Genomic DNA, 23,118 nt, shown 5'->3' with positions numbered 1-23,118 from the left:
TCAACTGGCCCTACAATATCCATTCCAACCCATTCAAAGGGAACTAAAATGACTGGCAGGGGAACCAAGGGTGCATGAAAATGTGGACAGAGGCTGATACTTTGGCAGACTGTGCACTCTCGACAATACTTTTGAACTGCTGCCACAATCCCTGGCCAAAAGAACCTCTGTTGTACTCTTTGCAGTGTCTTCTCTTCCCCCAGATGGCCGCTCCATAGCTGTGTATGAGCCACCTAAAGAACTATCCCTACATGTGTCTGGGCAACTGACAACTAATACACTCTATTACCCCACAAGTATGCTACCCAATACAACAAATTACCCTTCAGAGCAAAGTAAGGGGTTCCCCCAGGGGGTAGGGGATGCTTTATTTGCCCATTTAACTCTTTGTTAAAGGCATTCAACAAATTATTGTCATTCAATTGGTCAAGTCCAAAGTCTGATAATGACACCCCCGGACAGTCGGAAACCCTGTACCCCTCATTGCCACTAGCTTTTTGGAGTTCTGAAGTGGGGGTCTGTTGTTCTGGTGACAGGTCCCTATGTCCAAGAATAATTTGTATTGGAAGGGAGGTTGCTTCACTGTTTGTTTCAACAACTGGAGACCACGTCTCCTCCTGGGAAGAAATAATTTCCAATAACAATATGAAGTATTGACCAAAAATTAAAGGATATGGCGACGGGGAGCCACGGCAGCTACCAATTGTACTTCCCTTCCTTGCCAACTCAGTGAGAGTACTCTTCCACTGCTCCATGTAGGTTCCGGGTGGCTTCTGGGCGCAACCAGGTCAGCTGAAATCAGGGATAACTCACTCCCAATGTTCCCCAGTCCCCATATGATATAAGATCAGTGTGCTGGTGCAGGCAAGGAAAGGACAGCTGAAGGCGATTACATCTACTCCGAGACCCGGGTTCTGTCAATGGAGCAGCTCTGAGCTTACCTGTATTCCTCACATGCCGGGTACAAGACTTATTGCACTCCTATGCACGAATATTGTCCTATTGCCTTTTATCATTCTATTTTATGATTTGTGCGATTGTGGAATAAATAAATAAGCTTGTGTTTTAAGAGCACTGCATGATTGGGACTCTAGTATTGTCCTCCTACATTGGTGTACTTCTGATGGAAGATGAGTGAGGATACACAAGTATTAACAGATTAGACAAAGGAAAACCTTTTCTACAGAAACCTTTATGTAAACAGCTGACAGAATACTAATGTAACTTTACTTCATGATCATTTATAAAGATGTGGGCACATCTTTTCAGGATTTCTAATAAAGATTTTGTAAAAGAACCAAAGAAACCCTGATGTGTACATAGGGTTACCTACTAATGTGAGTGTTTTCAATTATGACCTATTGCTGGCAGAGCTTGAATACACACTCCAAGCCATATGAGATGGAGAAAAGAAACCTTGATGTGCACATAGGGTTAAATTAGGAAACAAAGAGGGCCACTTAAACCTACTAAATTATAAAATTTAAGATTTATTGGTAGTAATTAAAATGTACAAAATTAAAATACTGCATGTGTCCACAAGAGAACACATTAAATCACACAAAAAACAAACCGCAAAATGACCACACTTCAAAACGGAATGGGATTGAAATGCCGGTGGCGTGAGCCTGACAGCAGGAAATCCAGACAGTGGCAGGTAAGTAATCTAACCCTCCCTTAGGGAAGCCTAACCCTAACCTCCCGCCCCACCAAAACCTAACGGTAACCGCGCTAACGGCCCTAAACCTAACCCTCCCCCCCCGCGGCTAACAGGACGGCGCCCGGACTTAACTAATTCAGGCACGCGTCTTCCTGGATTCTGGCGTCGGAATTATGATGGGCGGCGGTATTTCGACACCTATTATAAATCCTTTGCCGGCATTCTGCTTTGCGGCCGCCGGTCGCATAACTACATCCCGTCAAAACTTGTGTGGAGTAATGGTGAGCATTTGAGCTACAAACTACTCATAAAAATAGTCATTGGTCACACCTAGATAATCAAGGAAATATTTACACATCTGTGGTGAAATAACACCAAAATCATGTATGTTATAGTGGCACCAATTAGTGGTAACTATTCAGAGATTAGGATTCAAAGGTAATATACCTAGGGTGAAAATCTGTTATAATCCAGAAATAATTAAATATAGGACACTACTGTGTAATAATAATAATAGGTGTCCTTCTATATCCTTTTCTCTCTGCACAACAATGATATATTTTGGGAAGCAGAAATAAAAAATAATATAGAAATAATAATAAATAAAAATAATAAAAAAAAATTATAAGCAAATAGTCTGCAACCCAACATTTCTGTATTATACAAAAATATAATTGTTGGCTTTTTATATTTTCAACCTTCATTTTTTGCATGCATATATACATATATTTTTCATGGTGTTTTTTATTTTATGTAATCCAATTTCTATTTTTATTTTATTTTATCTTATTTTCATTTGTTATTGTTATCAGTTCTATCAAATATGTATGGAAGATATATTGTTATTTTTATTTGCTCTCTGTGAACAATTCTTTTAAGGGAAAAACAGAATAGGTTGTATTTAAATAGCATTTTATCTGGCTTCTTCTGACCTAATGCTGCATACACATGGTCAGATTTTCCTAAAGATCTGAACGACATGTTGGGCATGCATCGACCAACGATGCACGTTCCCGTACGTCAGATAACGATATCTAACTTCGACTGTGTTTGCAGTAAGATTTGGACGATTTCATTCATTTTAATTAATGTCAGAAATCGTTCAAATCATTGTTGAAATCGTTATCGTTCAACAAAATCGATGATCTTTCAAATCTGACCGTGTGTATGCACCATTAGTCTGAATGTTAACATGTGTTTTGGGCCTTTCTGTATTACTGCTGCATTCCCTCACTGCTCATCAGCCTTGATCTCCTGTTTGCCCAGCTGTGGACTTGCCATCATTCAAACTTACAGTTCACTGGCGGCTCCCCCCTCCCTGTGGACAAGCATCAGTGGAGGGTGTGTGGCTGTTAGCTAGGTCCTTGCCATACACTGGACATACAAGCAGGCTTGCCAGCCATACCACCTGATATCTGCCGTCCATGGCTGCTCTGCCACTCCTGCGGCGGAAACACTGTAGATCAGGCACAGTGAGACCTGGCCTGGGACCATCAGTGCTGCACACTATTTACTCACTACAACTGAATATTCCTGTGGAGAATCATATGATTTTATACTACTCAAGTGACATCCTATTACTACTGATCCAGCATATGCAATTGCTATGTGGAGAATATCTATGGAGATCTGACTGGTTCTCTTCTGGTGAGCAGTGTTCATTATGAGTGCATAAGCCATACACCGAATAGGATACATTGTATTTACAGTACACAGGTTTGTGAATTTGTTACTAACTTATTATCCATTATTGGCAGCACTATTAGGAATGTACTACTGATAATAATAATCTTATATTGTATGTGTTTTTGAATTTTTTTTTATATATACAGTATTTAGTCAGAAGAAGCCTGTATTTAATTGGTCTATCAAGCACCATCACTTAATATATATTTTTCCCACCATTGCAGCGCAGTTTTTTTTCTTCCTTTCTGTATTCTGATGATCTGCCTGTGTGGAACAAAGAGTTCAAGGCAGCTTGTGACATATTAACTCAGGACGGTGCTGTAAGGTAGTTATGAAGGGGAGAAGGGGGAGAGGGAGTCCTGTGAGGTGCTTATTGAAGGGGATAGTGCTGTGAGGTGCTTATTGAAGGGGATAGTGCTGTGAGGTGCTTATTGAAGGGGATAGTGCTGTGAGGTGCTGATTGAAGGGGATAGTGCTGTGAGGTGCTGATTGAAGGGGATAGTGCTGTGAGGTGCTTATTGAAGGGGATAGTGCTGTGAGGTGCTTATTGAAGGGGATAGTGCTGTGAGGTGCTTATTGAAGGGGATAGTGCTGTGAGGTGCTTATTGAAGGGGATAGTGCTGTGAGGTGCTTATTGACGGGGATAGTGCTGTGAGGTGCTGATTGAAGGGGATAGTGCTGTGAGGTGCTGATTGAAGGGGATAGTGCTGTGAGGTGCTTATTGAAGGGGATAGTGCTGTGAGGTGCTTATTGAAGGGAATAGTGCTGTGAGGTGCTTATTGAAGGGGATAGTGCTGTGAGGTGCTTATTGAAGGGGAAGAGTGATGCAAGAATACTTTTATGTCACCCATCTCCTTCCCTACCAGACCCTTCTCAAAACCTCTAACAAAAGAGGATACATGTAAATCAATATTAATATTTTAAAAAAAAACAAGACTTGTTTGCTTGAATCATAAACAGTTAATTCACTAAGCTGGGCTCACTGTGTTTTGTTTTCTATAGGTCATCACAACCTAACACCTATGAAACTATGATTGGCTATATCAACAATGCCGATTTTCTTTTTCGTTGTACTATTAAGGGGCTTGTGGCTTGTTCACAGTAAGTACTTTTTAATTGTGAAATATCAATATATTATGTGCTATAGAATTTTTAGTTTAAACACCTCATTTTAAAATAATATTAGCAAACCATGTTGTCATTTATTATTTCTTATGTCCGCTTTAGTCCGGTACCCACTAGACAAGAGGTTCTCATATTTTCTTGTTGTTGTTCTGATGCCCCCTAAAATATATTCCCAAAAAATCTAAGACCCAAGTGTTCCATGACCATTTCCTTGCTACATTTACACTACAGCTCATTCATTTCAATACACCACCAAAATTGTTGATTTTTTTCAGAAAATAATGAAAAACGAAGCTAGTTTGTGATGAATATATAGTTATTTTAGCAAATAAGTTTTGTACTCATATACATTGTTTACAAATAAATTGAGTTTTGATTTCCTTCAAATTTTCTCTCATTAAAGTATCCATTAGCAGCAATCACAGCAGTGCAAATGCATTCTGTTGGTCAACTTGTCTAAGGTTTCAGCTCAGATTGCAGCCGCTTGTCTTGTAGCAAGTCCCAAAGGTGATTTTGGATCCTTACTTACACATCTTGAACACACCTGTCCAGATGATCCCAAAGGAGTCCAACTGGATTGCAATCAGGACTCTGGGGTGGCCAAACCATGTTCTTCAGAACCTGTTGTCGTTGTTTTGACTGGACATGATGATTAAACTTGCGCCTCTTGGACTCAGACTTCAATTTGTCTGTGAAAATAACCTTATTCCACTGACTAGTGGTCCAGCTCATGTGCTTATTTTTGCCCACAATAGCCACTTCTCTTTATTTATGGGCCTAATCAATTGTTTTTGGGCTGCAACACATCCCTTCAAGCCACTGGCTACAAGGCAGGCGCGATTGACATGCTTTCTTCCTCGTCTCCACTAGAGCAGCACGGATCTGATGAGCTGTTTGGAATCTATCCAGTTTGGAGTACAGGGCGAGATGTACTAGGCTCTGGAAAGTGATAAAGTGAAGAGTAATAAATGACCAGCCACTCAGCTCATAACTGTCATGTTACAGGCTGAGTTTGAAAAATGACAGTTAGAAGCTGATTGGTTGGCAGTTTATCACTGTCCACTTTATCACTTTCCAGAGCTTAGTACATCTCCACCTCACTCTGATAAATTTGTCCTCCCGTTTTGTGGTCACTCGAGGTTGTCCAGGTCTTGGATGATCATGTACATTGTTGTTTACGGCGTATCTCTTGAAGGTACACTGCACACCAACAAAAGAAACCTTCTACAGGTGAGCAATATCATGTAAACTATGCACTGCATTTCTCAAAGCAACTATAGCAGATTGCTATTCGGTTGATAATTCCTTCCTGAGAACCATTTACAGGACTACCTTACAATTTTTTACAAGTGTTCACAGTATTACAATACAAGACGAACACCGGAATTCTTCCACTGTGTATGTGTTGACGAATCTGTTTGAAAGCAGCATTGGGCATGTATCTGCGATTACTATGAGCACCTTGAGACCTTGTGGGTGTAATTTGTTTATTTTCGGGGTCAGACATTATCCAGCTTTTAGCCTACCTCCCAGCTTCTTTACCTCAGGAAGAGGGACCTTTGCACATGGCACAGTCACATGCCTGAAATGACAGGGCGTGGCCTTATGGTTAGGGGCGTGACTTTGCGGTAAATATCGCACCAGCAACTGACAGCAGGTGGCCTCATTTCTGTGAAAAACACACATATCAAGTCCATTCTTTACAGAGAAATCGATGAATCTGGGGGTGTATTGAAATGAATGAGCTGTAGTGTAAGAGTTGCTAGTAATTCACATAATAAGTAGCGTAACTGAGGCAGGTGGGGCATGTGCACAATCTCATTTACCACAATTGACATTTATGTGTAATGGGTGCAGGGTGTGTGGTGCACACAGGTCCTTGGCTCCACACCACATTCCCAGCAATCATGGTATATTTACCTTGTGCCAGCAAGCGGGTCCTTCCTCTTACGTGACACCATCTAACCAGTGACATCTTCGGGAAGATTGTCCTTTGCAGTGAAAGCAAAGAGCCTGGAACTTTGCCAGATCCTTTGCTCTCTTGTGCCTGCACAAGGTAAGATGTGGGGTTTGGGAAGGGGGGATGCTGCTCAGAGGAGGGTTCCCGCTGCACATGGACCCCCTTGGGTGTTAATATGTCCCTGTTATATGTAAATATGTGTGATTGGAGGAAAGAGTCAGGGGATGGTGTGTACTGCTGGGACAAGTAACTACACCAGCTGAGAGTTTGTTTGGAAAGGTTGTAGGAAGTGAGTAGTTTCAGGTATGTAGGGTTGCACGTGTCTATTAGGACTATTTACTGTACTTCATTGTCAGATTTTGTTGAAATTCATTTCACAAACATATGTGCACATGGTAAGCATCACTGTCCCATTGATGTTGCCTTGCTCTTGCGTTTCCCTAATTTGTACTTCCATTGTGTGTTTATTTTTCAAGGGGCGACCTTTCTTTGTTTGCCCTGGGTACTATACTGTAAATCCTACTTACACCACTGCATTTAGGCACTGAACTGTAACCACAAAAACATATGCACTCTCCTTATTCTCCCCAGTTAATTCCAATCCCTCTTTCCTCTACTCATATGCTACCCAGCTCAGTCTCCTCCTCCTCATCCATGAATTTTAGTTTAAGGACCCTTAAAGGCCCATCTCTTCACCCAATACTCTCTCCTGCTCATTCTATTCCCACATCCACATCAAAGATACCTTTCTCCCCAAGCATCCCATTACCTCCCTCTCCTTCATTGCATTTTGTTGATATTAAGGAATACTTACAAAGGACAAACTTTAAGTAACAATAACTGCTACAGAAACCAGGTAGAGAAGGCAGCCCATAAAAACAACTTGTTGTAATGAGTGAGCCATTATTAATGGGAATGCCTTTGCATTGCTTAGTGGAGGCAAATGTTATTTAATAATGATGTATTTTGTAAACCACCAAGTGATATGTAAGTTATATGTGTAGTAGGGGTGGTAAACCTTACAGCTATGACAGTTGTTGGGCATGCTTTCACTAACCCAGTTCATACTGGAAGTACAATAAAAGTTTTTCTTAGCAATTTAACATTCATTCTAAAATACACCCACAGAATCTCATGCTATAGGCACAATCTATGAAGTAAACACTATAAGCTGGAGTTGTAAGTCTGGAATCAGCCAATCAGATGCGATTTAGCTAGGGGATCACCATGATCATCAGTACCAGTCCCCAAGTGATACAGATGGTTGAATCTGCTGTCTTTTGTTCAGGTCAACTCCAGTTTTAAATTACTCATGTCCTTCCTGTATACGCATTTGTTTGCATGCCCCTTCCATATTCCATCTCACCTACAGTAAAGAGGCATACATGTCATATCTTGCTTTGATACACCCTTCAACATTGTAAATACTGAAATGTACGTAGGGTGAGGGCAAAACCCATTTTTAATCCCATTACTGTACATTAAGATGTCCATGCCTGCAGTATTTATTCTGTCTTTCTGGGATGTCTTCACTTTTGAATGGAGCATGCAGGCTCCATTGTATCAATACTTAGTGGCTAAGTATAACTGCTGTAACTACACCCACCACAAAGCATTGCAATGAGCACCATACAATACAGACAGCATAATTGAATTCCATATGATAAAGAGCATAATTGACCACCATAGAACATCACAGTGATCACCATATAATGCAGAAAACATCAAAGTACTGTTTCCACAATATAATACCAAGAGCATTGCAGTGACCGCCATATAATGCAGTAAGCATTGCAGTGATCGTCATATAATACAAAGAACATCAGTGACCACAACACAATACATAGAGCATCACAGTAACCATCATATAATGCAGAGAACATCATAGTGACCACTAGATAATGCAGAGAACATTGCAGTGACCTCCATATAATGCACAAAGCATTAGTGACCACTACATATAATGCAGAGAACATTGAAGTGTCCACCATATATAATGCAGTTGACGTCAAAGTGACCACCATATACAGTAATACAGTCAGCATTGTAGTGACCACCATCTAATATAGAGAGCATCAGTGATCACTGTTTAATTCAGAAAGCATCCGTGAATGCCAAAATATATATAGAGCATGGAAGTGACCATCAGGCAGGGATGGGAGGAGGGTATAGACAGGCAGGGTACAGGAGATGAGGGGGGGACTCAGGGGAAGGAGGAGGAAGAGGGTTCTCAGCAGGGCCAGACCAGGCACTGGCAGCAGGTTCCAGAGTAGGATCCAACCATCACTAATCAGATAACCAATGGGGCTGTTTCTCCCACTGGTTTCCCCCACCATCCACCACATAGGGCAGATACCATCTACCCCCCCCCACCAGCTGCATCCTGTTTGCCCAACCATCTGCACAGTACCAAGTTAATGCTAAGCAAATTAAATCATGCCCAAGTTAGCCCCATGGTCAGCCATAAATCTAAAATGTTAAAATGTATTTTCTTCTCCAGGGTCCATGGGGTCCACAGCCATTACGTATGAATCCTGGTCACCAAACAGTTAACACAAATGAGCTCTCTGCTCCCAGGATGCACCAGGGTTCCTCCTCATATACCCCACCCCCTGCCTCAGGTAGCCAGTTCTTCCTGTTTGGTGTGTACACCACATAGACAGCGGGACTGCAGGAGCAGTCCTGCAGACAAGTAAACCAAAAAAAAAAAGAGAGAGTTTTACTCTCTATCTCAGCGGGTGGTCTGAGTTGTCCTGGAAGCAGCCTCGCGCCTGATCGGAGATGCACCAGCCACGCGCTGCAACTACCTCCTCCAGCGCCACACCGCTAGCCTTGACAGGTCCATGGCTAGGGCTTTGGCAGGGGCTCTCATGCCCTGTACTGCACCGGATCAAGGGGATGGCAGGTAAGCAGGTGGTTGCGGCGGCCGCTGACGCCAGGACCACATGACTGGCCGGAGGCGTGCTGCAGTCGGGAGGCATACAGCTTGTTTCCTACACTAGACCACTGGGATATGATGGTCCTGACCAGCCGAGGCTTGTGGCGGTGGCCAGGTCAGTTTACCGGGCAGATCCAAGCAGCATAGGGGAGGTACGCTTCCCCGGCGACCCCTCCACCAATCCACACGCTAGTTTAGTACTCTGGCGCAGTGATTGTGGGTTGTTCCTCCCAGCCTCCATATAAGGCAGCCAGCGTGTATGTCAGTTGCTCTCTGATCGCTGCTGCTGCAGGACACTGGGCAGTATCCCTGTATACCTTTCCTACTGCTGGTTCAGGTTTTACAGGGCTCTATCCTACCTAATCCTAGGCTGATTGTTGGTAGTGAGAGCTTATATGCGTATGACTCATAGAAGTGTTTATGCATGACATGTGATTGTTGTCTATGGATACTGTTTCTTCTGTAAAAGAACTGTAATTCCTGTATATTGTCACTGTCTCTCCCCTTCCCTTGCTGTGTGGGTTGCGAGTAGAAAGCAGCACTTATACACTCAGAACCTTGGCATAGTTGATATGTCTAAGGAGTCTGAGGGTCAGGCGGGAGCCCCGTTGCTGATATCCTGTATAGCCTGCAAGGCAGGCTTGTCCCCACAGGACTTTCTACAAAATGAGCTTTGTGAAAACTGTTTTAGACAGCCACCACACCAATTAAGTCTGCCTGTTACAGGCCCTGAGCCTCCTTGGGCATCATTTTCTGAAGTTATGGCTCAGGTGGCGAAGCGGCTGGCTGCCCCAGTACCACCGGTTTGGGGTTTGCCTCAGCAGATGCATCCTATGCCCATGATGTGGCCGCCTTGGATGGACCCTGGTGCTGGTAAGGTTATGGCATCATCCTCAGGGGTTTTTCAGCCTCCTCAGGCTGTCAAATCAAAGCAGCCTAAATCTAGGTGCCATTTGCCTTCTCACATGGGTGACTACTCCAGTGCCTCCTCCTCCGAGGAACAGGCACAGGACTCTTTACAGGAGTCTAGCTCCGAGGAGGGTGATGATCATTTCCCAGTAGCCGATGTCCCCTTTCTGATAAGGGCTGTAAAATCAGTGTTAAATATCGAGGAAGGGGATCCTCCGCTTAGGAAGGCCCTGTTCAAGCGCCAGAAGGTGGTTAAGGCAGAATTCCCGAAGCCTGAACATTTATCAGAACTTATGGAGGAAGCGTGGGTCTGTCTGGATAAGAAAAGCCATTCTTCTAAAAGAATGGCGCTTCTATATCCTTTTCCAGCAGAGGACTGTGCCAGGTGGGAGAATCCACCGTCAGTTGATGCACATGTGGCGCAGCTGATTAAACGTACCACTCTGCTAATCCCAGCGGCTTCGCTGAAGGAAGCCATGGATAGGAGACTGGAGAGTTGTCTCAAATCAATCTTTTCACTGGCAGGAACGGCCACCTGTCCAGTTATGGCCACTGCCTAGGTAGCAAGAGCTATTGAGGAGTGGGCCAAAACTTTAGCGGAGTCTTTATCAGATGCCTCTAAGGAGCAACTGGATATGATCTCCTTTATTAGAGAAGGGGCCTCTTATTTGGGAGATGCCGCCTTGGATGCAGGGATTGTTTCCTCCAGGGTTTCAGCGGAGTACGTGGTGGCACATAGGATTCTCTGGTTAAAGGATTGGAAGCCAGATGCCGGGTCCAAAAAGGCCCTAGAATCCCTTCCATTCACAGGGGGTGTTCTCTTTGGTACAGAATTGGACAAAATTGTAGCCTCTATGGCAGCCTCAAAGATGGCAGGTTTGCCATCAGCAACCTCATTTAAACTGAGAAGGGCGTCCGTTCAGGGGTTTCGGCCGCAGGGCAAGGCCAATGGTCAGCCTTCAGCGAGATTTCCACCAAAAAAGGCAGGACCCAGGAAGCCTTAGCAGAACAAACGTCCAGGATCTAGGGTCCAGGATAAACCAGTGGCCTGATGGGACGGGCCTCCCCCTGGGGGATCCCAGGGTGGGGAGCCGACTGCTTCGGTTCTCGGAGCCCTGGCACCTCATGACGGAGGATGCCTGGGTTCGAGCAGTTGTCTCCCGAGGGTACACCCTGACGTTTTGGGGGACTCCTCCTCAAAGGTTTTTTTGTGTAAAACCACAGGAGGGTTCAGAAAGAGCTTTGGCCCCCAGAAAGCAATTCTTGCCTTACTAGCATCAGCGGTAGTGATTCCGGTGCCAGAGAATCAGTTCTGTGAGGGGTTTTACTCCAATCTGTTCCTTGGTTCAAAAACCGAACGGGTCGTACCAGCCTATTCTGAATCAGAGAGTTCAACAAATTTGTTCGAGCCCCCGGGTTCAGGATGGAAACATTGTGATCGATTGTGTTGGCAGTTGAGCAGGGGGACTATATGGTATCCTTAGATATACAGGATGCCTACCTCTACATACCAATCACACAGGCTCATCAAAAATGTCTTTGTTTTGCAGTAGGAGGGGAACATTTTCAGTTCCAGGCCCTACCTTTGGCCTGTCCACAGCCCCTCGGGTATTCACCAAGGTGATGGCGGTGATGATGGCATGCCTCAGAAGCCAAGGCGTCAGGATTTTGCCTTATTTGGACAACCTCCTGTTGCTAGGGCAGTCCCCGCAGCAGTTACAGGATCATTTGAGGCTGACAGTATCATGTCTGTACAGTCATGGCTGGATCATAAATTGGCAAAAGTCATCACCCTGTCCGGTACAACAGATGTGTCATTTGGGAGCAAGATTGGACTCCGTAGTGCAGAAAATATATCTGCCGGAGGAGAAGATTCTTGCCTTACAATCACGAATATGCAGGTTGCTTCGCAACAGGCAGATATCCATTCTAGTGGCCATGCAAGTCTTGGGGTCGATGGTGGCCACCTTCAGGATGGTGGAATATGCTCAATTCCACTCCAGGCTGCTGCAGCAATTAATTCTGTCTCGCTGGGACAAGTATCATCGCACGATCAGGTCTCAGTTGCTGCGTCTCTCTCCAGAGGTGCAGTTGTCCCTGTCCTGGTGGTTGCAGACAAAGCATCTCAGGCAGGGTCGTCCCTTTTGGGTGTCGGATTGGACATTGCTCAAAACCGACGCCAGTCTTCAAGGTTGGGGGGCAATGACGGGGTCACACACTTTCCAAGGAAAGTGGTCAGTGGCGGAAAGCCGGCTACATCCTGGAACTAAGAGCTATGTTCAAAGCCTTAGTGCAGCCTCAGGAAATCTTAAAGGGCAGGCCGGTGCAGATACAGTCGGACAATTGCACCGCGGTTGCCTACGTAAATCATCAAGGGGGCACAAGGAGTCGGGCTGGCTTGGCAGAGGTATCAAAAATCTTGGTCTGGGCAGAGACTCATCTTCCCACGATATCTGCCGTGTTAATTCTGGGGATCCTGAATTGGTAGGCCGACTTTCTCAGTCGGCAGGAGATAAATGATAAATGCAGGAGAGTGGGCCCTACATCCACAGGTTTTTTGGAACCTTGTGGACAGGTGGGGTCTACTAGAAATAGATCTGATGGTGTCAAGAAGGAACAAGGTTCCCTGGTACGGATCCTGGACAAGAGATCCGAGAGCAGAGTTTGTAGACGCACTGACAGTACAGTGGCGTTACAAGCTGGTATATCTGTTCCCCCCGTTTGCTCTTCTTCCCAGAGTTGTCAGAAAGATCAAACAAGAGGGCAGCACCGTGATATTAATAGCTCCGGCATGGCCGAGACGGCACTGGTTCACAGATCTACGGTCTTTCTCCATAGACACTCCATGGCCTCTGCCATTGAGACCGGATCTGTTGCTACAGGGTCCCTGCTGGTACCCGGATCTTCATCGGCTATCTTTGACGGCATGGCTCTTGAGACCTCCATCTTGAGGAAGAAGGGGTATTCCGAGTCTGTTATACGGACGATGCTGAAGGCACGGAAACCATCCTCAGCCCGTATATACTATAGAATTTGGCATACTTTCTTTCAGTGGTGTGAACTGAAAGGGTATGATCCACAGAAATTTCTGATATCCAGAGTGCTTGATTTTCTTCAAAGCGGTCTGGAAAAAGGGCTTCGCCTGGCCTCTTTGAGGGTACAGGTGTCTGCTCTTTCAGTTTGGTTCCAACATAAAATTGCTCTGAGACCAGATATAAAGACCTTTTTCAGGGGGTGTTGAGGATTCAGCCTCCCTTCATTCCCCCAGTTGTTCCATGGGACTTGACTCTAGTTCTGCAAGGTTTTACAGGCTCCTCCATTCGAGCCTTTAAATTCAATAGACATCAAGTGGATAACAGCAAAGACGGTATTTCTTCTTGCTATGGCATCTGCACGTAGAGTGTCAGATTTAGCTGCGCTTTCCTTCCGTGAGCCGTTCTTGGTATTTCATCAAGATAGAGCAGTACTACGTACTAGGGAGGGTTACCTTCCGAAAGTAGTGTCTAAATTTCATATTAGTGAAGAAATAGTAGTTCCAGCATTTCAGGGCACTAGTCTCTCGCCAGGTGAGGCTTCCCTGGATGTGGTCCGTGCATTGAGAATTTATGTGAGATGCACGAGCAAATGGAGGAAGTCTGATTCACTTTTTGTGCTTTATGGTTGTCATAGGCGTGGCTGGCCAGCCAATAAACAGACACTGGCCAGGTGGATTCGCATGGCAATTTCATTGGCTTATACACAGGCTGGTATGCGGGTACCAGATTCAGTGACGGCACATTCTACTAGGGCGGTAGGTCCATCATGGGCGGCCCACCGGGGTGCTTCTGCTGGAGCAATTATGCAAGGCAGCCACATGGTCTTCCATCCATACCTTCGTCAAATTTTATTCCTTTGACACTTTTGCCTCTCAGGATGCCTCCTTTGGGCGTAGGATTCTCCTCTCTTCCGAGAGACAGGAGCGTCCCCGCCCTTAGGGTTAGTGCTTTGGGATATCCCCAACGTAATGGCTGTGGACCCCATGGACCCCGAAGAAGAAAATAAGAGTTATGGTATGACATACCTTTTGTTAACTCTTTTTCTTCGAGGTCCATGGGGTCCACAGGACACCCACCCAGACGCACCTGTAGTTCTGGGGGAGGTTTCCGTAATTTTCTTCTCTTGAGAGTCTGGACTCATGAGTATGGGTTTCTTCTTTCTTACCCTTTGTTTGTCTCCGCCTGCTTGAGCTTGGTAATGAACTGGCTACCTGAGGCAGGGGGTCGGGTATATGAGGAGGAACCCTGGTGCAACCTGGGAGCAGAGAGCTCATTTGTGTTAACTGTTTGGTGACCCTACACTACACTGGCAACACCTCCTCTGCTTCTCACAATAGGCCCTTGGTCATTTTCAGCCCCAGGCCCATATGGCCCTGGATTTGGTGTGTGATTTTTAATAAGAGGTGGGTCAAGTCTGGGGTATGATTTTTAATGAGGTCACATTTGTGCTCTGATTTTTAATGAATGACAATGGGACAAAGATGGAATCTTGTTAATGAGATGGGTATTAGATCAAGGCCCAAAGTTTTAACGAGTGATATTCTTGCTATCACTCGTTACTAATCTTAAATCATGTGTTTGAAAAATGACAGTTAGGAGCTAATTGGTTAAAGTACCATTTTATATTAGTAACAAGTGATAACAGGAATATTACTTTTTGATAAATCTGGGCCAAAGTGGGTAATTTTTAATTAAGGTGGTTGAATGGATTCGTGCTCTGATAGTTAATGAGGGACAGGGTAGCAGACTTGTGGCATAATTTTTATGAGGGGGGAAGCAAATTTGGGATATGATCTTTAATAAAAGAAAGGGAATTCAAATCTGGAATATGATATTCAATGAGGGAAGGGGAATAAGACCTGGGTGATGATTAATAATAAGGTGGTGGGGTCAGATCGGAGGGAGGGGAGTTCATATCTGAGTTATGATTTTTTTTTCATAAGGAATTATGGTGGTCAGGTTTTGGTTATGCTTTTAAATATGTCAGGATTAGTAAAAATTGGGTTTAATGTTAAATGAGATAGTATATACTCCCAAAGCTGACCTCTAAGATTAGGCTGGATTTAAAATGGCAATATTAATGCACACAAAATCTGGCATATTTTATGTGTATTACTATTGCCCTTTATAATCCAGCACTCAAACCCGATCTTTTGTAAATATACCCTCCCCACCCCCCACCGGGGTCTGATTTCATTACAATTACTAATAGTAATATATAGTGTGGGACTTTACTGGCTACATTTTTTTTTGTCAAGCTCATATTTTTCTGCAGCCCAGGCCACTTATTTGTGTTTGCCCCCTAGTCTGAAAGTTGCTAGCCAGCCCCTGTCTGCCTCTTAGTAGGGAGACAACTAAGTGGAGGCAACCACAGATACTATAGGTATATTTAGTAGCTGCTTTCCCTCCATGCTGTTAATGGTATCCAGCCATCACAGATCTTGCTAGCAGGGTTGGATAAGGACTAAAATTAATGCCTGGCATTTAAAGCACACAGGCCCACCATGATGATGGCATCCAGCACCTGGAACCCTCCTCTTGGCTCCTTAAGCAGCTCCCAGCCTCCCCCAGTATGCACAATGTGATATCACTTGCATCTCACATCCCTCCTGCTGAGCAGAGCACTGGGAGGCAGTGATGCCAGCCCATCTGGCATTTGCTTATTGTACAGACTTATGCACAAACTATAGCACAGATCTACATGCTTGATGCACACAGATCTGCTTATAGGCTATAGCTCAGATGGTGCACAGACTGCAAAATGCTTATATCTCAGGTGGGGCACAAACTGCAAAATCTAGGGGTCGAAAAAGCATGGGGTCCCTCCAAAATGCCAATATCAGAATTAGGTGATCACAGGCAATGCTGCTACAAATGTAGCAGGGTGACCTGTATCATGTGCTCCCACTACAATAATGACAACAAGCCCTTGGCTACTTAGCATGGTGGGGCAAGCCTACATACCGTACAAAACACCGTCCAAGCCTGGCCCATTTGGAAAAAACAGTCTCTTGCTGAAAGCACTAGCCCCCTGCTTTGTGTGTATAGAGTAATTAAACAATAAAGTTAAAGTGGGATTAAAGCATTTTGACATGATGCAGAACCTGTAGTGCATCATGTCAAACAGCTGAAAACAATACGAAAATTTATTTTTATTTGAAAACTAACATAATCCCTACACACAACCTTCATTCATCACTTTATTTGTCACCTAATGCTTGAGGTGCAGGAGTTAATTGGATGTCTCTTCTTAAATTCCTTTGAAGTAATCCAATGGTAAAAACAAACAAAAACCTTATTAGACTATAAAGACGAGCACCTTACACAGCTGCAATTCTAATGTTCCTGAAGAAGCTTCTCACTTATATTTATACAATGGGAATTTACCACGGACTGAGGTCAGACCATGTATATCCCTGCTGTAGTACATAGAACTAATATGCCGTTAGCATGCAGATCAGTGGACATTTTGGTGCAGAAGTTTGGTGCACTGTCCTTCATCAGTAAGGGCTTGGCTAATACCACCCTCCTGGTGGTCAGCAACCTAACGCTTCCAAGAGGGATGCCATTTGTCATGAATTGGAAGAGAGTTGGATACCATGATAACTAAAGACAGCTGGGCGGACTTTTGGTGCAGTAGTTTTGGTGCACTCTCCTTTATCAGAAAGGTTTTGATTAATAACCACCCTCCTGGGGGTCAGCAACATCACCCATCTGGCGGTACACCATTTGGCGTGAATTGGAAAAAGGTTGGAAACCATGATTGATAAAGTCACCTAGGGTGGCCCCAGTGCATATTGATAATATATCATGTTGGCATTGTCCTGTTTTTAATAGTGATAACTGCCCATCCTCTCTTTTGAACTATACATGTTATCAATAAAGTATGACCTTTCTTACACTAATGTTAAGTTTCTGTCTTTTTTTGAAGGTTATTAATAATGTTTAGATAAATAGTTTTTAAATAATTGTATCAAGAGGAAATCAACCGTTGGGGGGTTGGTGCAGCTAAATATATAGTCTTAAGTTGTGTGCATGCACACTGCAACACATTTAACATGACTGGTGAAATTACTATGAACTGTTATACTTGGGTCCAATTCTAAATCACTCCAAATGTGCAGGAAAAACAACTTTTCATCCTTAGGTGTTCCTTCATTAATTACATAACTAAAAATAAAGTATAATGAACTGTATGATAAATTGATGTTTTTTATCTACATTTCAATCAGAAATTGTAATTAACGGTGAAATATCTACATGAACATTGTTCTGATGTTGCTAACATTGAGCTACTATCTTTTCCAGGTACCAGTGAAACACGAGGTAAGTTACACAAAGTTGTCACTTTGTTGTGTTCATTTCAATCTTGGGCGGGGACTGGAATGGTAAAAGTAATGATTCACTGAACAAATGTAAATAAAGGGAACCTATTACTATCATGCTACTGTCATGCTGGGAGAACAAAAGCTGCTCTGGATGAAACTTATTGCAGGAAATGGCCGATGATATATTTCCAATAAGTGTAAATGTACATAATTTTGTTTGCAATCACAGGAATATTCTGTGCGATGGAATCCAAATACTACCAACCGCCACTCTTTAATTTCATTGTATTTTGGAAACTATTGTGATATACAATTGTCTTAGAACCTGGTTCAGAGTCTGCCAGTAATGCAATCGCAACTGCATTCTCTCACGGATTACAGTTGCAAAAATATGCTAATGCCTTACAAAGCATAGCCGAGCATAGGGACGCCCACTGCCCTCTCATCTTCATCCCACAACGTGCAATAGCATAAACATTGGTACCATCGCCGCACAACATGTAATGCAAGTGTGAACAGCAGCAAGCACAGAATAAAGTTAAATCAATTATTACAAACAGAAACAGCAGCAATATTAGTGATGTCTTTGTGGTCTAACAAGATACTGTGGAAAGTATGAAAGAGGAGAAATGTCACAGCAAAATTAATTTTAAATGTACAGTATTTTTTTTCTATAACAAATACTCTCCAAGGCTCAATTGTTTGAATTAACACAATGTTCTAAAACATGCGTTGATCATAGCTGTACACATTTGTGCCTTACACAATCTATGATCCTTTTTTATCTATAGTGTGGGGTGAGCTGCACCGTACTGTCACCTTGCCATGCTCTTTTATACCTGGGGAGGAGGAAGTGATTCATTGGATAGACAAAGATAAAAAAACAGTGCACAGCTATTACAGAGGTAAAGACCAGCTGGACAACCAGGACAAACATTACTCAGGAAGGACAACACTGTTCTTAAATGAAGTGAGAAAAGGAAATGCTTCCCTCCAGCTAAGAGACCTGAAAATAAGCAATGAAAATACTTACTCTTTCTACGTGGGTACAACAAGGGGCAGAACAGATGGTACGGTGACATTGCAGATTGCAGGTAAGACACAGTAATCTTGTATATGGCAAAATGTCATATAGATGTGTCCTCATACATCTAGCCTCAATACGCCATGCAGCGCAACTTGCCTGGTGTGAGTGAGCCGCCAGGTCCCATGCTACACTGTCTTTTTTTACCGAAAATGCACCAGCAAATTATTCTGATTAATATAATATGTGGCACTTGTATATCTCTGAGCACCTGAGTCTGTATATGAACCACAATGGAAATTGGAATGTAAAAAGCTGTGGCTGCTACATTGTAGCACTTCGTATACAGATTCAGTGACTCAGTCGCACACAGATATACAAGTATCACATAGCAAATTACTCTGCTGGTTAGTCCTAGTCGCTTCGCATTGCAACTTAGAAGCATTTTTGTAGAAAAAAAAGACGCAAAAAAGATGTCCGACGCTAGCAGAGTCTCACGGTACCTGGCGCGCGAGAGGGGCTATTTAGCATGACTGCAGCAAGTGTATAAGGACACATTTGTATGGCAGAAATCACATCTGTATGTTCTGTGACAGCTGGACTTAAGCGCAACCTATTATTGGTGTCTATTCTTTACTTTCTAGTGCATTAGCCAATATTTTTGTTAACTTATACAGTGATACAATGATCTGCAGGTATTATGGCTCAATGCCTGTAATATAGTCTGGAGGGCTTTCACAAGGTGCAAAACAGCAGCTATGAAGTGTAAATGTAGCTTTTGACCCAATATGTCCCTCCATTTGTAAAAGTGTGCCTAGTTTTCTGCCAGCTATGTACCGTATGTATCCCTACTAATTTGTACAAATGAAATGTTGTATGTTTGTTGCTCAATCACAACCAAACCTTTCAATCAATTGACTTGAAAATTAGTATAAGAATAGTTTAGAGGCTGGATTAGAACATAGGTTATGTGTTTTTCCATAACTCCCACTGCAAAGCACTGAAAAAAAAGAATATAGCATTACAAGAATATAGCATTACTATCTTACGCCAGCAGGGGGTACTGTGCACTTTCCAGTATAGTTTGCTTCCAGCATTTATTCATTAATTAAACACATATATACACGCACACACCCACCCAAGTTGGCAACTTCACTATGATCCTTTCATTAAATATATCGCTTATCCTCTAAAAACAATCGAGAATATGGAGGAGAAGCGCAGCCTATGTAATGGAACGAGATTATGCATTACAAGTGTCGGAAAAAAAATGGTCAGAGCTACCATTTCGACACAGGGAGAAAATGTACTCATACCCAAGATTACCTACAGATCTACCATTTCAATATAAGCGTCTCCAATTCCCACTGAAGCTAGCATTTGCCATGTCCATCAACAAATTACAGAGCCAAACTCTGAAAGTGGCAGGTATACACTTGAAGATGTCTTGCCTGCGGTGAACTTCACTACTGTTGCTTATTTTCTTCATAAGTTTGGAACACATCGCATTTCCAGTTTTGCTGCCCAATCGTGGCAGCCTACTCATTTAAAGGGGTGGCTTCAACAGTTTAGTTGATTGGTAGCAACCTAGTACATACAAGCCACTATCCATAACTAACATAAATATCAGGTCTCTTCTTGTACAACACACGCTGTCACTGTCTGCTTTTATATTTAAGTGCCAGTCTCATGTAAGAAGCCTGTGGGCTGCATTATATACGAGGGTGGTTCAATAAGTAAGGTAACTAACAAGACCTCTCACGTGTGTAATGGCGGAAACATGGTCAAACATTGAGGTACGTAGTGTGATAAGATTTCTGCATCTAAAGGGCACATCAACAGCAGAAATTCATTGCCAACTTAACAAGGTGTATGGTAATCATGTCATGTCATGGAAACAGGCTTGGGTTTGGTGCACTGCCTTTGATAACAGCAGGACAGACATTCAAGAAGAACTGTTATGGCGCCACCATTGTGAGGTACTGGACTATCCTCCCTACAGCCCTGACCTGGTACCAAGTGATTTCCATCTCTTTGGACCATTGAAGAAGCACCTAGGTGGAAGGAATCAATGGTGACATTCAGAAAGTCGTCATGTCCTGGCTTAAGGCGCTTGATACGGATTTATTTCATGCCTGGATAGATGCCTTGGTGTACTGTTGGAATAACAGCTTAGACAAGTATGGGGACTATGTGGAAAATAATCTGTACCAAGGCCATACTATTGATTATACATATATGTACGAGTTAAATAAATTTACTCAGTGAGAGGTCTTGTTACAGTACTTTATTTTTTGAACCGCCCTTGTACATTAGGTTGTAAACTAAAAATATATACATATATATATTCACTTCTGGATATAATAAAGGCGCCATTTTCTTCCATTACAATGCACCTGTACCAGTTTTCAGGATAAGGGTACAAAACAAAATACAGCACATTAACACACCCAAATTATATAATAAACTCTAAGCAATAAAGAAAGTGATAATACAAAAAGAAAAAAAAAACAGAAAAAATGTCCACAATTTTCTGCATATGGCTAGGGCTAAATTTATTTTTTTATTTGTTTCTTCAAAGGAAGCACCTATAATTTTCTTCATTTAACCTGCCTGGTGAGATGGTATTAAGGGTAAAAATCCATTTTGCTTCCCTTTGAAGCAGGATTTGATCCCAGTATCCTTTTTTAAGTAAAAGTGGCACATGGTCTATGAACATACATTTAATTGTGGATGGTTGATGTTTCTTCTCCAAACAGTGCTTTGCTACTGTTTTGTCAGTTTCCCTGGTGAGGATGGCTTGGTGTACAGTACTCCTATGGTTAGTCATCCTCTTTGAAGCATCTGCGTGTTTGTCCAACATATACTAGTCCACATGTGTGTGTGTATATATATATATATATATATATATATATATATAAAACAGAAAAACTTTTGCTATCGGCGCTAACAATAATATACTACAAATCTATATATGTGTGCAGCAAATAAAACAAAGGGGATTTTGTCATGATTTGATCAAAGCATTTAAGCCTGCAGCCCAGCATCAAGGGACCCCATATATATATATCCAAGGAGGCTAAAAAAAATAGCCAAATGAGGGCACTCACCGCACTAAAGAATAACGATTCAATCGGATTATTCAAATAATGATATTCCACCATCAATATAGTCGACGTTTCGACCCCTAAGGGTCATTATCAAGACACATCAGCACTGACAAATATCCAGCATGTTGACAAAAGGCATACCGGTTATACCCCATGAGCTCACTTATAAAGCCTGGAGGATCAGCATTAGTTCAATTACACTAATTATAATGAAATTCACCTGAAGTACTGCATCACACTCTACAACAATGTAGGCACACACCCATTAGCTGAGAGGGCAGGAACAAAGAACACCTCCCCATTGGCATTAGGAGCGCTGTCGCAATAGCAGCTAATGACACACCACGTGTGATACCACAAGCTTGCGGGTCAAGCGGCTTGAATGCATGTCACATTGTGACACGCATGCAAGCCGCTTGACCCGCAAGCTTGATTGGTTGCCTAGTTACACAGCCATATGAGTGTCTGACGTGCGCGGACACTTCCGGGTTCGGTGTTTTTCCTAACGATGCAGCCTTGTGGTATCACACGTGGTGTGTCATTAGCTGCTATTGCGACAGCGCTCCTAATGCCAATGGGGAGGTGTTCTTTGTTCCTGCCCTCTCAGCTAATGGGTGTGTGCCTACATTGTTGTAGAGTGTGATGCAGTACTTCAGGTGAATTTCATTATAATTAGTGTAATTGAACTAATGCTGATCCTCCAGGCTTTATAAGTGAGCTCATGGGGTATAACCGGTATGCCTTTTGTCAACATGCTGGATATTTGTCAGTGCTGATGTGTCTTGATAATGACCCTTAGGGGTCGAAACGTCGACTATATTGATGGTGGAATATCATTATTTGAATAAATCCAATTGAATCATTATTCTTTAGTGCTGTGAGTGCCCTCATTTGGCTATTTGTTTAGCCTCCTTGGATATTTATTGGAGTACCCGTTAGGCCTTTCTCCCTAGTGGAGCACCCTGCTGAATGACTTTACTAAGGGATGTGAGTGCTGTATTTCTCAAATTATATATATATATATATATATATATATATATGTGTGTGTATGTGTATATATATATATATATATATGTGTGTGTATGTATATATATATATATATATATATATATATATATTATATTATTGATGTGCAGGCTCGGTTCTACTCGGTTCCGTTCGGTTTTTTTTGCCGAATCTTATTAGCTATCTAAAACTCGTGACAGCTGAAACCCAATAAGATTCGGGAAAAAAAAAACGAACGGAACCGAGTAGAACCGAGCCTGCACATCCCTAATATATATATATATATATATATATATATATATATAACTATATATATGACATAGCTGGATGTCCATGTG

General features: G+C 42.8%; 1 protein-coding gene across 1 annotated transcript in view; it reads left to right on the top strand.

Annotated features, from left to right (window-relative positions):
* The window catches only part of HHLA2 (HHLA2 member of B7 family), a 68,403-nt gene that overhangs the window by 6,660 nt on the left and 38,625 nt on the right, over positions 1-23,118 (top strand). Inside the window, exons 2-4 of the mRNA XM_088481110.1 lie at positions 4,349-4,447; positions 17,622-17,639; positions 18,433-18,735. Coding sequence (XP_088337236.1) covers positions 4,396-4,447; positions 17,622-17,639; positions 18,433-18,735 — 373 coding nt within the window. The 5' untranslated portion in view covers positions 4,349-4,395. The remainder of the gene's footprint in view (positions 1-4,348; positions 4,448-17,621; positions 17,640-18,432; positions 18,736-23,118) is intronic.

This window comes from Taudactylus pleione, unplaced genomic scaffold (genome assembly GCF_031769625.1).
Source record: "Taudactylus pleione unplaced genomic scaffold, aTauple2 ptg000265l, whole genome shotgun sequence".
Lineage (NCBI taxonomy): Eukaryota > Metazoa > Chordata > Amphibia > Anura > Myobatrachidae > Taudactylus > Taudactylus pleione.
The sequence above is the reverse complement of the archived record's forward strand: the minus strand, read 5'-3'. Positions and strand labels throughout refer to the sequence as shown.